Below are 14063 nucleotides of genomic sequence, written 5' to 3'. Positions count from 1 at the left end.
TAAGCGAAGGTCCGAAGGTCGGACAGCTTGCCGGGCTGCCGACTGACGGGTCCACGAGTCAGGTGTTGCTGCTGCACTCCATGGGCTGCACTACGTCGGGACGGGTGAGGCGGGGCCGGACGCGGCGCTCCGACCCAACAGTCCCCTCGACCCGAGTAGTAGCAGTCAAATGCAGGACAAGGGCAGTCCCATATGGGACAAACGCATTTAGCCCAGTATATGGGATGTCCCGGCTAATACGGGACAGTTGGCAACCCTACCTTTGACCCACACAATGTATTAAGATGATGTTCAAACCTGTTCTGTATCTCAGACAGAAACAGAACTTGCTGGAGGCTCCCTGCAGACCAGGCAACACTCCAGCCCCAGAAACCATCAAGGTACTGCTAGGCACCATTCCAGCTGTAAAACATTTTGAAGGACCTTCCCTCTCCTGAAAACCCATTCATTCATTCATTCATCCATTCATTCATTCATTAATGTTGGATGGCCTTCACATCCTGGAGGCATGGATTCAGGAATAGATGGCGAATAAAAGGTAGTACCTGATGGGAACTGTTGAAGCTTGTTGAATTGGAAACAGAGTTGCTGCTTGCATATATACCCGGGGATGGTGCAAAACTAGAACCTGTAATTCAAAAATAAACATTTAGCACAGTTGTAATAATGAAGGAAAGATACAAAATGCTGGAGTAACTCATTGGGTCAGGCAGCATCTCTGGAGAACATGGACAGGTGATGTATCGGGTTAGGACCTTTCATTAGTCTGAAGAAGGGTCATGACCTAAAATGTTAATTCTGGGATGCTGAGTTACTCCGGATTTTGTGTCTCTCCTTGGTAAACCAGCATTTGTAGTTCTTTGTTTCTAGGAGCAGTAATAATGGTTCAGTCCAATGACTTTTCATCAGAACGAGACAACGTTAGAAGGTAAACATGCTTTAAGTTGCAGGGTAGGGGATGGATGGAGGCAATAAACAAAATGTCTGTGGAGACCAAATTTGTCGAGAACACACTGCTTCGAAGCCCAGCGAACTGTGAAATGGATTGTAACAGACTTCAAGGAGATATAGATAGTTTTGTGGAATGTGTGGATTGGAGGCAGGAATTGTGAGGTTGAGAAAAGTTAAGTGTTGCACGTTAGTAGTTATATTGAGAAGTGATGATATAAACCAGAGGGTACAATTGTAAAAGATGTACCTGATCAATTGAAGGAGGCAAAGGTTGCGAAAGTAGTTACAAAAATTAGGATCTTTGGTTTTATAAATAAAGGCACAAAGTACAAAGAAAATAAGTGATAATGAACAACTGATGTACCGTTACTTGTGGGCGTGGTACATCATGGTACATCATTTAGTTGTGGGCATGGTTGTGGGCACCAAATTGTGTCAGATGTAAAGGGGTTCAGAGAGTGCGCAGATGAGGAACAATAGTTACGTGGATGGACTTGGATTATTCACCTTGCAACAGAGAACATTGTGAGGGGGTTGTAAATGTTCTGTCGTGGGTGAGGCGGAAATAGATGCAATTGTAGCACTCAAAGGCTATTGGAAAAGCACCTGAAAGGAGAGAATTTGCCAGTCTTCTTGGGGGGGGATGGGGCGCAAAGGAGGGTGACATAAAGCTGGTATGTACTCTAAAGCAATAACAGCTTTATGCCATGGGAAAGGACTGCTTCAAGTAAGTGGATCTGCTGAATTTGAATTTCAGGTGATGGTGGTAGAATGTATCTCGTCCTGAATATTTCTGGAGCTCACTCATTGAAATTTAAAAATGACACAAACCACTGGAAGAACTCAGCGAGTCAAGCAGCATTCCTGGAGAACATGAATAGGTAATGTTTCGGGTTAACATCTATATTCAGACTGATTGTGGTGGGGGGGGGGGGCGAAATCGTAAAAATGGTGCTCCAAAGATGTACAGGTTTTTTTAAGATAGCTTGCCGTGGTAAAATTGTAAATTGTCCCTAGTGTTTAGGATAGTGCTAGTGAACAGGGATCGTTGGACAGCATAGACTCGGTGGGAAGAAGAGGACACTGGCATTATAAGTTTCTGTTTTGGGTAGAAGTTTTGATCTTCCTTATCAATGCCCGTCATAACTTTGTTTACTTCCATCAGGTCTCCTTCAACTTCTAGGAGTCCAAGGAAACCAAACCCAGCCTGTTTGGTCTCTGCATATGAGACAACACCCTGAAAAATCTCCTCTGCATCCTCTTCAATGCCACCACCTCCATCCTATAATATGGTGACCCGAACTGTACATGACACTCCAGCTGTACCCTAACTAAAATTTTATAAATTTGGATTTGCTCTGCTATTATAATATATTGGTTTGGCTAATGAAGACCAGCATTCCATATGCATTCTTCAGCATTTTAGGCGACACAGTGGCACAGCGATAGAGTTGCTGCCTTTCAGCGCCAGAGACCCAGGTTCGATCCTGACTACAGGTGCTGTCAGTGAGGAGTTTGTACGTCCTCCCTGTGATTATGTGGGTTTTCTCCGGGTGCTCTGGTTTCCTCCCACGCTCCAAAGACGTACAGGTTTGTAGAATAATTGGCTTCTGTAGATTGTAAATTGCTGCTAATCACTGGTCAACGTAGACTTGGTGGGCTGAAGGGCCTGTTTCCATGCAGTATCTCTCTAAATCTGCCACGTTGAGGGAACTATGAATTTATACACCGAGTTCCTTCTTGGTGTATTCACGACCATTCTTGCTATACATTCCACTCTTATTAGACTTTTCTAGATGTTCCATCTTGCACTTGTAAGTTTTAAGATCCATCTGCCATTACTCTGCCCTATTTATCAGCTGTAACTGTTACTTTCTGTAACTTCACTCTCAAAAACACCACTGATTTATGGTCATCTGCAAACTCACTCTTTATATCTTCTAAGTTCATATCCAAATGATTAATGAACATGACACACAGCAAGGGTGCTAGCACCAAGCTTCCAGTCTAAACATGTCCACCATCCTCTTCCCTATCACCAAGCCAACTTTGGATCCAGTGTGCAACTTGTATAGGAACCCTCGGGCTCTAATCCTTTGGACAAACCTCCCATGTGGGACTTTGTAAAAGAACTTAATGAATTCCATGTGCAATATATCAACATCATTTTCCCTCCTCAATATATTTTGTTTCTTCTTCCAAAAACTTAAATCAAATTAATCAGACAGAACCTTCCAGCCAACAATGCCACGGTGAATATTCTTGATTAACGCTGGCATTTCCAAGTGTACCTGCATTTCCGATTACTGGCATGTAGCTTCCTTTGATTGAAAGTATAAGCCTATCGGCACCAGTATAAGACCATCGGTACAGAGATGAGGAAACACAGGAAACATGTTCCCGATGTTGGGGGAGTCCAGAACCAGGGGCCACAGTTTAAGAATAAGGGGTAGGCCATTTAGAACGGAGATGAGGAACAACTTTTTCATCCAGAGAGTTGTGAATCTGTGGAATTCTCTGCCTCAGAAACCAATGGAGGCCAATTCTCTGGATGCTTTCAAGAGAGAGTTAGATAGAGCTCTTAAAGGTAGCGGAGTCAGGGGATATGGGGAGAAGGCAGGAACGGGGTACTGAATGCGGATGATCAGCCATGATCACAGTGAATGGCGGTGCTGGCTCGAAGGGCCGAATGGCCTACTCCTGCACCTATTGTCTATTGTGGCACAGCTCAAGACTGCATTAGATGGTGATGCCTCTTGCATGCAGTCTCAGTGGACTACTGTATACTTTGTTAATTGGGGATTGTGCTTATGTATGGCAATTCTTTACTGAACTGTATGCAAAAAAATAATTTCACTATGAGTTTGCACATATATTGCACATATAAAACCCCATTAACCATTGCTGATGCATCATCGGGTGTGGGTGGATAGAACATTCTACTCAGTGGGTCAGGTACCATCTCTGGACAAAAGGAAAAGGTAACGTTTCAGGTCGAGACCCTTCTTGTGTTGGCGGCGCGACTCACCCGTTGCAGCGGCCCCTACAGCCTGTCTGTCTTTTTTTTATTTTTTGTCTAGTTAAATGTAGTGCTTGGTGTTTTTTAATAGTATTTTTAAATGTGTAAATGTGGGGGGCGGGGGGGGGAGGGGGAAACTGTTTAAATCTCTTCCCTGTCCGGGAGACCCGACTTTTTCCCTGTCGGGTCTCGGCTGTCGTTGGGGCCTAGCACCGTGGAGCGGCCTCCAACCTGAACGACCCGGGGGCTCCAGTCCCGGAGACTGCGGAGCTGCGGATCTGCGGACTCACCATCGTGGGGCTGGCCGGCCTCGGAGCGTGGGGAGCGGCGGTGACTCGCTGCTGCGACTCGACTCCTGGGGCCCGGAGGCTCCAGCAACGCAGCCGCAGGTCCGGTGGACTGGGACATCGGGAGCTCGCGGGTCCGGGGGGAGAGAGAGAGAGACCGCTTCCCGGAGCTCCCGCAACGCGACTTCTCCAGCCGGTGTCACGGGGTTGGAACAACCCGGACCGGGACAGTACATCACCCGGCACGGCTTCATGGCCGTGGGACTCACCATCGCCCGTGGGGGTTCCAACCTTGGACTTTCAGACCGGGAGCGGGGCCGTAAATCGCCCCGCGCGGCCTAAAATGGCCGTGGGACTCATCATCGCCCGCCTGGGGGCTTGGACATCGGGAGAGACACGGAGAACAGGGGAGAGAAAAGACTTGCCTTCCATCACAGTGGCTTCACTGTGATGGATGTTTGTGTGAATTTAATTATGTGTATGTCTGTAAGACAGTGTCTTTGTTTGTATGGCTGTGGAAACAACATTTCGTTTGAGTCTCACTGGGGCTCAAATGATAATAAATTTGTATTGTATTGTATTGTATTGTGTTCTTCAGACTCAACCCAAAACGTCAGCCATTTCTTTTCTCCAGAGATGCTGCCTGACCCGCTGAGTTACTCCAGCATTTTGTGTCTATCTTTGGTGTAAACCAGCACCTGGAATTCCTCCCTAGAACAACCGACTTTAGTCTCTCTCTCTCATTTACTCGCGAAGATATCAAATGCTGGCCAGTTATTTATAACACATAAAGAGGCCATGGAGATTCATCAGGCATTTCTTTACCATATGCCCACTAATGCACAAGATGGCATCTTCTCCCTTGACATTTTTTAGAATATTCTAAAATATTGCAATACTGTAATGGGAAAAACTGGCACACATAAATGGAACAGTGAACCCAGAACAGATCATTTTCATCCTTCCTGCAATTAACAATTTCCTGCGGCAAATGACATGAAATCAGCAACATGGTGATATGAGAAAATAAGCTAAAGTATTAAAGATGGTGTGTGCAAGAGATTCAGATGCTGGAATCTTGAGCATAAAAACACAGTGATGGAGGGATTTAGCTAAAGATATCTAATTGTCGGCACAGTGGCGTGGCGGTAGAGTTGCTGCCTTACAGCGCCAGTGACCCGGGCTCGATCCTAACCATGGGTGCTGTCTGTATGGAGTTTGTACGTTCTTCCTGTGACTGTGTGGGTTTTCTCTGGGTGCTCTGGTTTCCTCACACACTCCAAAGACGTACAGGTTTGTAGGTTAATTGTCTTCTGTAAATTGTCCCTTGTGTGCAGGGTGATGCTGGTCGGTGCGGACTCAGTGGGCCCAAAGGCCGCTTTCCACTCTGTATCTCTAAATTCATGTTCACATTCCAGGTGCTTTGAACATATAGGAACAGATTTGCATACTAATGTTAGCAGAGTGGGGCCGCTCCATGTTCCCACGCCAATTTGTACATCAATTTATTATTGAGGAAAGGAAGAGAAATGTTCACAAAGGTGCAAAAAAGTCAAAGGGAAATAACCTGGGAAAAAGGCAAAGAGAAATAAGCATAGTAACACACTGACCTTGCATCTGATAGGAATAAGGTGTTTGGCCTGGTTGTGGTGTAGTAAATCCTGGGCTGTAACTAAGGCATCCAGTCTGCAATGCAGCTTGTGCTTGCGGTATTCCCCCTTCTGTCTTGATTCCTGACAACAGCAGAGCCAAGTGGGTTAAAATATTGTAATGGGAAATGCTGCCACACATAAATGAGGCAGAGACCAAGAGCAGGTAATATTCATCCCTCCTGCAGCCAACAGTTTTCTGGGGGGCATAGGTCATCAAATCAACAACATGACAATTGGAGGATTTCAGCTAAAGTATCAAAGATGGAGACACAACAGAGTGCAGATGCTGGAAAAAAACAAAGTGCTGGAGGAATACAGCGAGTCTGCTAAAGATATCTAATTGTCGGCACAATGGCCAAGCGGGAGAGTTGCTGCCTCACAGCGCCAGATCTCAGCTGATACAGCTCTCAGTGTGAATCAGGGTCTCGACTCGAAACGTCACCTATTCCTTTTCTCCAGACATGTGGCCTGACCTGCCGAGTTACTCCAGCATTTTGTGTCTACTTTCTGGGTTAAAATCATTTGTGTTCCAACATTGTTTCTTGAAATTAAATCTTAATTAACATAGTGTAGTGCGTGGGTCTCAGAATGAGGCAAGTAGTCCGCAGTTTGAGAAGCACTATACTTTATTTCCTCCCGGTTCAGGGGAAGACGAAACCAGGGGAAGATGGCACCCAAACCCTGCCTTTTATACCCTCTGGCTAAGGACCGCCTCCGGACTGCACCACTCCTGTGCCGAGGGGTTCGGCAGTATAATGGGACGACCCTTAGGAGCCGCCACAGGACCCCCCCCCAGAACCAGAGGCACAAAACGCACCGGCGGGCGCACGACCCGGCCGGCCCGCGTGCGGAAGTCAGCAGATCCCGGGGCTTGCGGGGGCGTAGGTGGAGGGACAGGTCGAGGGACCGGCGGGAGGACAGGTGGAGTGACAGGTGGAGGGAGTCGTGAGGGGGGGCGCCCTCGGGGCCGAGGTTGAGCAACCAGCACCGGCTGGTCAATGTCCAGGTGCGCCGGCTTCAAACGGTCAATCGACACGGCCTCCGGCCGGCCCCCCATGTCCAGGACAAAAGTCGACTGCCCGTGTTCCAGCACCCGGAACGGGCCCTCGTACGGCCTCTGAAGTGGCGTCCGGTGGGCATCACGGCGCAGGAAGACGTATGGGCAGACCGTGAGGGCCATTGGCACGTGTGGTCGAAATGTCCCATGGCGGGATGTCGGGACGGGTGCGAGCCTGCCAACTCGCTCGCGAAGGCGTTGAAGGGCGGAGGAGGGCGTTTCCTGATGCTCCGGCGCCGACGGCACGAACTCCCCGGGCACTGTGAGTGTTGACCCGTACACCAGCTCCGCCGATGATGAGGCCAAGTCCTCTTTGGGAGCGGTCCGGATGCCCAGCATGACCCACGGCAACTCGTCCATCCAGTCCGGGCCGGTGAGCCGTGCCTTCAATGCCGCCTTCAGCTGCCGGTGGAACCTCTCCACCAGACCGTTAGCCTGCGGGTGGTAAGCCGTGGTGTGGTGCAGCTGCACCCCCAGCAAGCGAGCCATGGCTGACCACAGCTCGGAGGTGAACTGTGGCCCCCGGTCGGAGGAGATGTGCGCCGGCACCCCGAAGCGAGCAATCCAGTGCGTGGACAACGCACGAGCACACGTAGCCGATGAGGTGTCAGCCAACGGAATGGCCTCCGGCCACCGCGTGAAGCGGTCCACCATGGTCAAAAGGTGGGTGATGCCCCGGGATGGCGGGAGAGGCCCCACAATGTCCACGTGGAGATGGTCGAACCGCCGGTGAGGTAGACCGAACTCCTGGAGTGGTGCGCGGACATGGCGCTGGATCTTTGCTGTCTGGCACGGGATGCAGGTGCGAGCCCAATGGGCAACTTGCTTGCGCAGACCGTGCCACATGAAGCGAGCTGCCACCAGTGCCGTTGTCGCCCGGATTGATGGGTGAGCCAGTCCGTGGATGACCTCGAACACTCTCCGGCGCCAGGTGGCAGGGACGATGGGGCGCGGCTGACCGGACGACACATCGCACAGGATTGTCATACCCCCAGGACCGAGAGGGACATCCTCAAGACGGAGTCCGGAGATGGCAGTCCGGTAGGTGGGCACCTCGTCGTCCGTGAGCTGTGCCGCCGCCAGAGCAGAATAGTCCAATCCGGGCGCCACCTCGAACACGGCATTTATAGCAGGGCGGGACAATGCGTCGGCCACCCGGTTCTCTTTCCCCTTGACGTAGCGGATGGCTGTGGTGTACTCGGAGATGTAAGCCAACTGCCGCTGCTGACGTGCGGACCAGGGGTCGGAAACCTTCTGCAGGGCGAAAGTGAGCGGCTTATGGTCGGTGTAGGCGGTGAACGGGCGGCCCTCCAGGAAGTAACGAAAATGGCGCACAGCCAGGTACAGAGCCAGGAGCTCACGATCGAACGCACTGTACTTGGTCTGCGCGCGGTTGAGGTGCCGACTGAAGAAGGCCAGAGGCCGCCAAACTCCGCCCGTCAGCTGCTCCAGCACAGCACCAACTGCCGACTCCGAGGCATCCACAGTGAGAGCAGTCGGGGCATCTTCCCGCGGGTGCACCAGCAGCACGGCCCGAGCAAGGGCCTCCTTCGCGCCGTCGAAAGCTGCCTCCGCCACGTGGGTCCACTCAACGCTCTTCTGCTGCCCACCCGCCAGAAGTTGATACAGGGGCTGCATGATGTGGGCCGCGGATGGCACGAAACGATGGTAGAATGCCACCATGCCGACAAATTCCTGCAGGCCGCGCACCGTGCGTGGGCGGGGAAACCGACGGACTGCGTCAACCCTGTCAGGTAGGGGAACTGCGCCTAGCGCAGTCACGCGGTGGCCGAGAAAGTCAATTTCATTGACCCCAAAACGGCACTTGTCCAGGTTGATGGCCAAACCATGCTCGCTGAGCCGCTGACAGAGCTGTCGAAGGTGAGCGCAGTGTTCCTGCTGCGAGCGGCTGGCCACCAGGATGTCGTCCAGGTACACGAACACGAATTCGAGGTCCCGACAAACCCCGTCCATGAGGCGCTGAAAGGCCTGTGCAGCGTTCTTGAGGCCGAACGGCATCCGAGTAAACTCGTAAAGCCCGAATGGCGTGATGATAGCCGTCTTGGGTACGTCATCCGGGTGAACCGGGATCTGGTTATAACCCCGCACCAGATCCACTTTAGAAAAAAATGTGGCCCCAGCCAAATGGGCCGTGAAGTCCTGGATGTGGGGTACGGGGTATCGATCCGCTGTTGTTGCAGCGTTCAGCTGTCGGTAATCCCCACAAGGTCGCCAGCCCCCGCTTGACTTAGGGACCATGTGGAGTGGGGACGCCCAAGGGCTGCTCGAAGGGCGGACGATCCCCAAGGCCTCCATCGTGCGGAATTCCCGCCGTGCCAGACGCAGTTTATCTGGTGGCAGTCGTCGTGCTCGTGCATGGAGGGGTGGGCCGGTAGTCGGGATATAATGTACAACTCCGTGGCTGGGGGTTGCTGAATGAAACTGCGGAGTGAGAATGTCCGGGAACGCAGCCAAGATTCGTGCGTATCGGGAGTCCACGGACGCCAGTGGCCGCCCCACCGATTGACCCAAGCGCAATGTGATCGGCTCCATTGTAGTGGCGTTGACCAAACGCTGACGCCCGACGTCCACCATGAGGGAATGCGTCCGGAGAAAATCGGCCCCGAGCAATGGTTGGGAGACGTCGGCAACGGTAAAGTTCCATGAAAAATGGCAGGAGCCGAGCACGATGGGAACCATGCGCAGTCCATATGTGCGGATGGGGCTGCCGTTCGCCGCGGTGAGGACGGGCCCCCGCTTACCGGAACGAATGTCGGCCAGCGAAGGGGGCAGGACGCTGAGCTCCGCACCTGTATCCACGAGGAAGCGAGTCCCGGAGCGCCGATCCCAAGCGAAAAGGCGGTGAATTTGGCCGGCCACCGCGGGGACTATTGGCAGCCGGCCCAGGCGTTTCCCGGGAACGTGCATGGCTGGCGGCATTGTCGTGCTGCAGCACCCCAGCGCTGATGGAAATAGCACCAGCTCCTTGTGTTCGTGCTATTTTGAGCTTGCCTGCCCCTGCTGGTGGTGCCTGCAGCTTGCTGGCGCTGGACTGCAGGTGCAGTACCCCTCACTGCCGCTGGGGGTAATCGAACGGGCCGTCGGGCTGGAGCTGTCACTCCTTCCACAGCTCCCCCGCCCCACCGGAGGAAATCGGGAGCTGCTGGGGTGACGTCATCGGCGTGCCTGCCGACGGCCAGCGCGTTGACGTCACCGGCGTGCCTGCCGACGGCCAGCGCGTTGACATCATCCCGGCGCGTCGACCTCAGCGCGACCTCGTCTCTGCTGACGCCCAGCGCGCTGACGTCATCAGGGCGCGCCATCCACATGGCGTCGGCGCGCCTCCCGAGGGCCCGAAGATCAGCAAACGAGGCGTCGGTGAGTTGCAACCGAATGTAGGCCGGCAGCAGATGCAGGTAAGTGTACTCGAACAACAGGCACGGCGTGTGCCCGTCTAATAACGCCACCATTTCCTTTAGGAGGGTAGATGGCCGCCGGTCGCCCAGGCCCCCCATATGCAGGATCCTACCTGCCCGCTCCATCCTACTTAGTCCATAAATTTGGAGCAGGAGCTGTTTCAGGCCGAGGTATTTGTCATTGTCCGGGGGGGCTGCGAGGAAGTCCGATACTTCTTCCACCGCATCCTGGTCGAGGGCTCCCACCAGGTAATAGAAGCGGGTGGCATCGACCGTGATGCCCCGCAGGTTGAACTGGGCCTCCGCCTGCTGGAACCAGATGAGCGGCCGTGTGGTCCAGAAGCTGGGCAGTTTTACGGAGACCGCGTCCAGAGACAGGGTCGGGCTGGCGTGTGAGGAGGTAGGGCTTTGTTCTGTCTCCATCATTATGCCAATGGAGCGTCGGGGGTCACCAATGTAGTGCGTGGGTCTCAGAATGAGGCAAGTAGTCCGCAGTTTGAGAAGCACTATACTTTATTTCCTCCCGGTTCAGGGGAAGACGAAACCAGGGGAAGATGGCACCCAAACCCTGCCTTTTATACCCTCCGGCTAAGGACCGCCTCCGGACTGCACCACTCCTGTGCCGAGGGGTTCGGCAGTATAATGGGACGACCCTTAGGAGCCGCCACAATAGAACATTGAAGAATACAGCACAGGAACAGGCCTTTCGGCCCACAATGTCTGTGCCAAACATGCTGTAAAGTTAAACTAATTACCTTTGCCTGCACGTAATCCATATTCCATCATTCCCTGCAATTTCTTTAATTTGGAGGAGACAACTGCTTGAACAAATGACAAAATGGTGCTGAGTAACTAACTCTGTAAAGGCTCATAAATGTCTTACCATAAGTAGGTAATCCATAGTGCTGGCCTGTTTGAGAATATGCCGCATAGACTGCTGGCTGCTGCATTCCTGAATATTGGGTTTGTCCAGCATAAGCCGTCATTGATTGTGCTGTTGGTGTGGAAAGAATGTGTGGGTATGGTCTGTAGGAAAGAGACAGACATGTTAGGTTAACCACTGAAGAGACTGAGACATCTTTGCACCTACAACACAGTGCCAAACAGTGACATCAAGAACAGTTTGACCCTCTGGTAAGTTGCTCTACAGTACTTGATGATATCGAAGATAGACACAAAATGTTGGAGTAACTCAGCGGGACAGGCAGCATCTCCGCATGTTGTGTCTATCTTCCCTGTAAACCAGCAGCTACAGTTCCTTCCTACACTAGATGATATGGGTCGGTTATGAAAAGTATCAATTTTGAATGAATTGTTTGGTGTAAAAAGATCCAACTTTGTCTTTTCTGATACCATGGGCGGCACGGTGGTGCAGTCGTAGAGCTGCTGCCCTACAGTGCCAGAGACCCCGGCTTGATCCTTACTAAAGGTGCTGTCTGTATGGAGTTTACACGTTCTCCCTGTGACCATGTGGGTTTTATCCGAGTGCTCCGGTTTCCTCCCACATTCCAAAAAAGTGCAGGTTTGTAGTTGAATTGGCTTTTGTAAAAACAAATTGTTCCAAGTGGATGGGATAGAACTAGTGTACAGAGCATTGGTGGTCAGCACGGACTCAGCGGGCCGAAGGGCCTGTGTCAACGCTGTCTCTTCAAACTAAACAAAACGAAACTAATCGGAAATAATACAAAGAAGAATAACAGTTGCAAATTTGGAAATTTCAGCCCTATTAATCAAGGTATATAAAAATGTAGTTTAGTTTAGTTCAGAGATTCAGCGCGGAAACAGGTCCTTCGGCCCACTGAGTCCACACCGACCAGCGATCCGATCCCATTGTGATCGACCAGTGATCCCCGCACATTAACACTGTCCTACACACACTAGGGACAATTTACATTTATACCAAGCCAATTAACCTACAAACCTGTACGTCTTTGGAGTGTGGGAGGAAACCGAAGATGCTAGAGAAAACCTACATGGTCACGGGGAGAACGTACAAACTCCATACAGAAAGCAACTGTTGTCGGGATCGAACCCGGGACTCTGGCGCTGTGAGCGCTGTACGAAAGCAACTCTACCGCTGCGCCACCGTGTCGCCCTTTCCATGGGGAAAAAATAAATCAATTTTGGCAAACATTCACATTGCCTGAATAAACCTTTCTTGTACTTACTTGGAAGGATAAATCTGTGGTGAATAGTGGTGTATTCCTCTTGGACTATAGCCACTACTTGTTATTACTGCAGGTAAAAGAAAAGACAAGTGAAACATTAAATGACAAGCAGAACAAATGAATTTCGGACTCTGTGGCACAAACCCAAGTTAAGCAAGTGTGAGATGACAGAATAAACTTAAATTGTTATCAGCGGGAATAAATACATGGTACGTGGAAAATAAAATTTAACATGGTTGAAGGAATTGCAGCCAACACTAATTCTGTTGGCTACAAAAATGTTGGTAGGAATATACAACGTCTATGAACAAAAATTAAATGTTCCCATTTTTGGTGTGCTACATGTGCACTGTATACAGTGCTAATGACCAATCCAGTCCCCCTCACAATAAAATTGTGACATTGGCTAAAAACCCATTTGAAACATGTTTGGGTGGTTTAAGGGCCTGTCCCACTTGGCGATTTTTTCGGTGACTGCCGGCGTCATATCAGGGTCGCCAAAAGATTTTGAACATCGCAAAGTCCAGCGGTGACAAAAAAAACGTTGCGACACTTGAGGAAACACCGTGCGTCAATACGTCATCATGCCGCGTCACGGCCGCATCATGCCGCAACTTTTTCGGTGACATAATACGTCACTCAATGATGCCAGCAGTCGCCGAAATAATCTTCAAGTGGGACAGGCCCGTTACACCTCTACAGATGATCTAAGACTGGACATGTCCAGTTTCTGTTGGGGTGTACACAACTAAACTAAACTAAACTTAAAGCAACTTCTGACAAATGGTGTTTAGTTTAGTTTAGTTTAGAGACAGCATGGAAACAGGCCCTTCGGCCCACTGAGTCTGTGCTGACCAGCGATCCCCGCACATTAACACTATCCTACGTACACTAGGGACAATTTACAATTATACCAAGCCGATTAACCTACTAAAACTGTACATCTTTGGAGTGTGGGAGGAAACATAGAAAACTTAGAAAATAGATGCAGGAGTAGGGCATTCGGCCCTTTGTGCCAGCACCACCATTCAATATGATCATGGCTGATCATCCGATATCAGTACCCATTCCGGCTTTTTCCCCATATCCCTTGATTCCCTTAGCCTTAAGAGCTAAATCTAACTCTCTCTTGAAAGAGAGATGAACCAGATATTCCAGAGAAAACTCACGCAGGTCACGCTGAGAACGTACAAACTCTGTACAGACAAGCATCCGTAGTCAGGATTGAACCCGGGTCCCTGGTGTTGTAATTAGGCAGCAACTCTACCTCTGTGCCACGATGCTGCCCCAACATTGGCTCTGTGCCAGTTGAAAAAGGTTTCAGGCCTTAAAGGCACTTTCATGCTGGCAGCCAAATTTTAGCAAAACACACTGTGGCTGTCACAAAAGAAATAAAAGTTGCAGGGGTCAGGGGTTGCTGGATGTGGACAGGTGTTTCCACCAGTGAAGAGAGTCTAGGACCAGTGGTCATAGCCTCAGGAAGGACATCTTTAGAAAGGAGATGAGGAGAAAT

At 50.9% G+C, this 14063-nt stretch overlaps 1 protein-coding gene across 44 annotated transcripts in view; it reads right to left on the bottom strand.

Moving 5' to 3' along the window:
• Positions 1-14063, bottom strand: part of eya4 (EYA transcriptional coactivator and phosphatase 4) — a 408000-nt gene that overhangs the window by 96464 nt on the left and 297473 nt on the right. For all 44 annotated transcript variants that reach the window (XM_055635975.1, XM_055635976.1, XM_055635979.1 and 41 more), the window contains 4 exons: positions 12551-12617; positions 11266-11408; positions 5868-5990; positions 546-628 (listed from right to left, as the gene is read on the bottom strand). In XM_055635975.1, the coding sequence (XP_055491950.1) occupies positions 546-628; positions 5868-5990; positions 11266-11408; positions 12551-12617 (416 nt within the window). The remainder of the gene's footprint in view (positions 1-545; positions 629-5867; positions 5991-11265; positions 11409-12550; positions 12618-14063) is intronic.

Source organism: Leucoraja erinacea, chromosome 5 (genome assembly GCF_028641065.1).
Source record: "Leucoraja erinacea ecotype New England chromosome 5, Leri_hhj_1, whole genome shotgun sequence".
Classification (NCBI taxonomy): Eukaryota; Metazoa; Chordata; class Chondrichthyes; order Rajiformes; family Rajidae; genus Leucoraja; species Leucoraja erinaceus.
The sequence above is the reverse complement of the archived record's forward strand: the minus strand, read 5'-3'. Positions and strand labels throughout refer to the sequence as shown.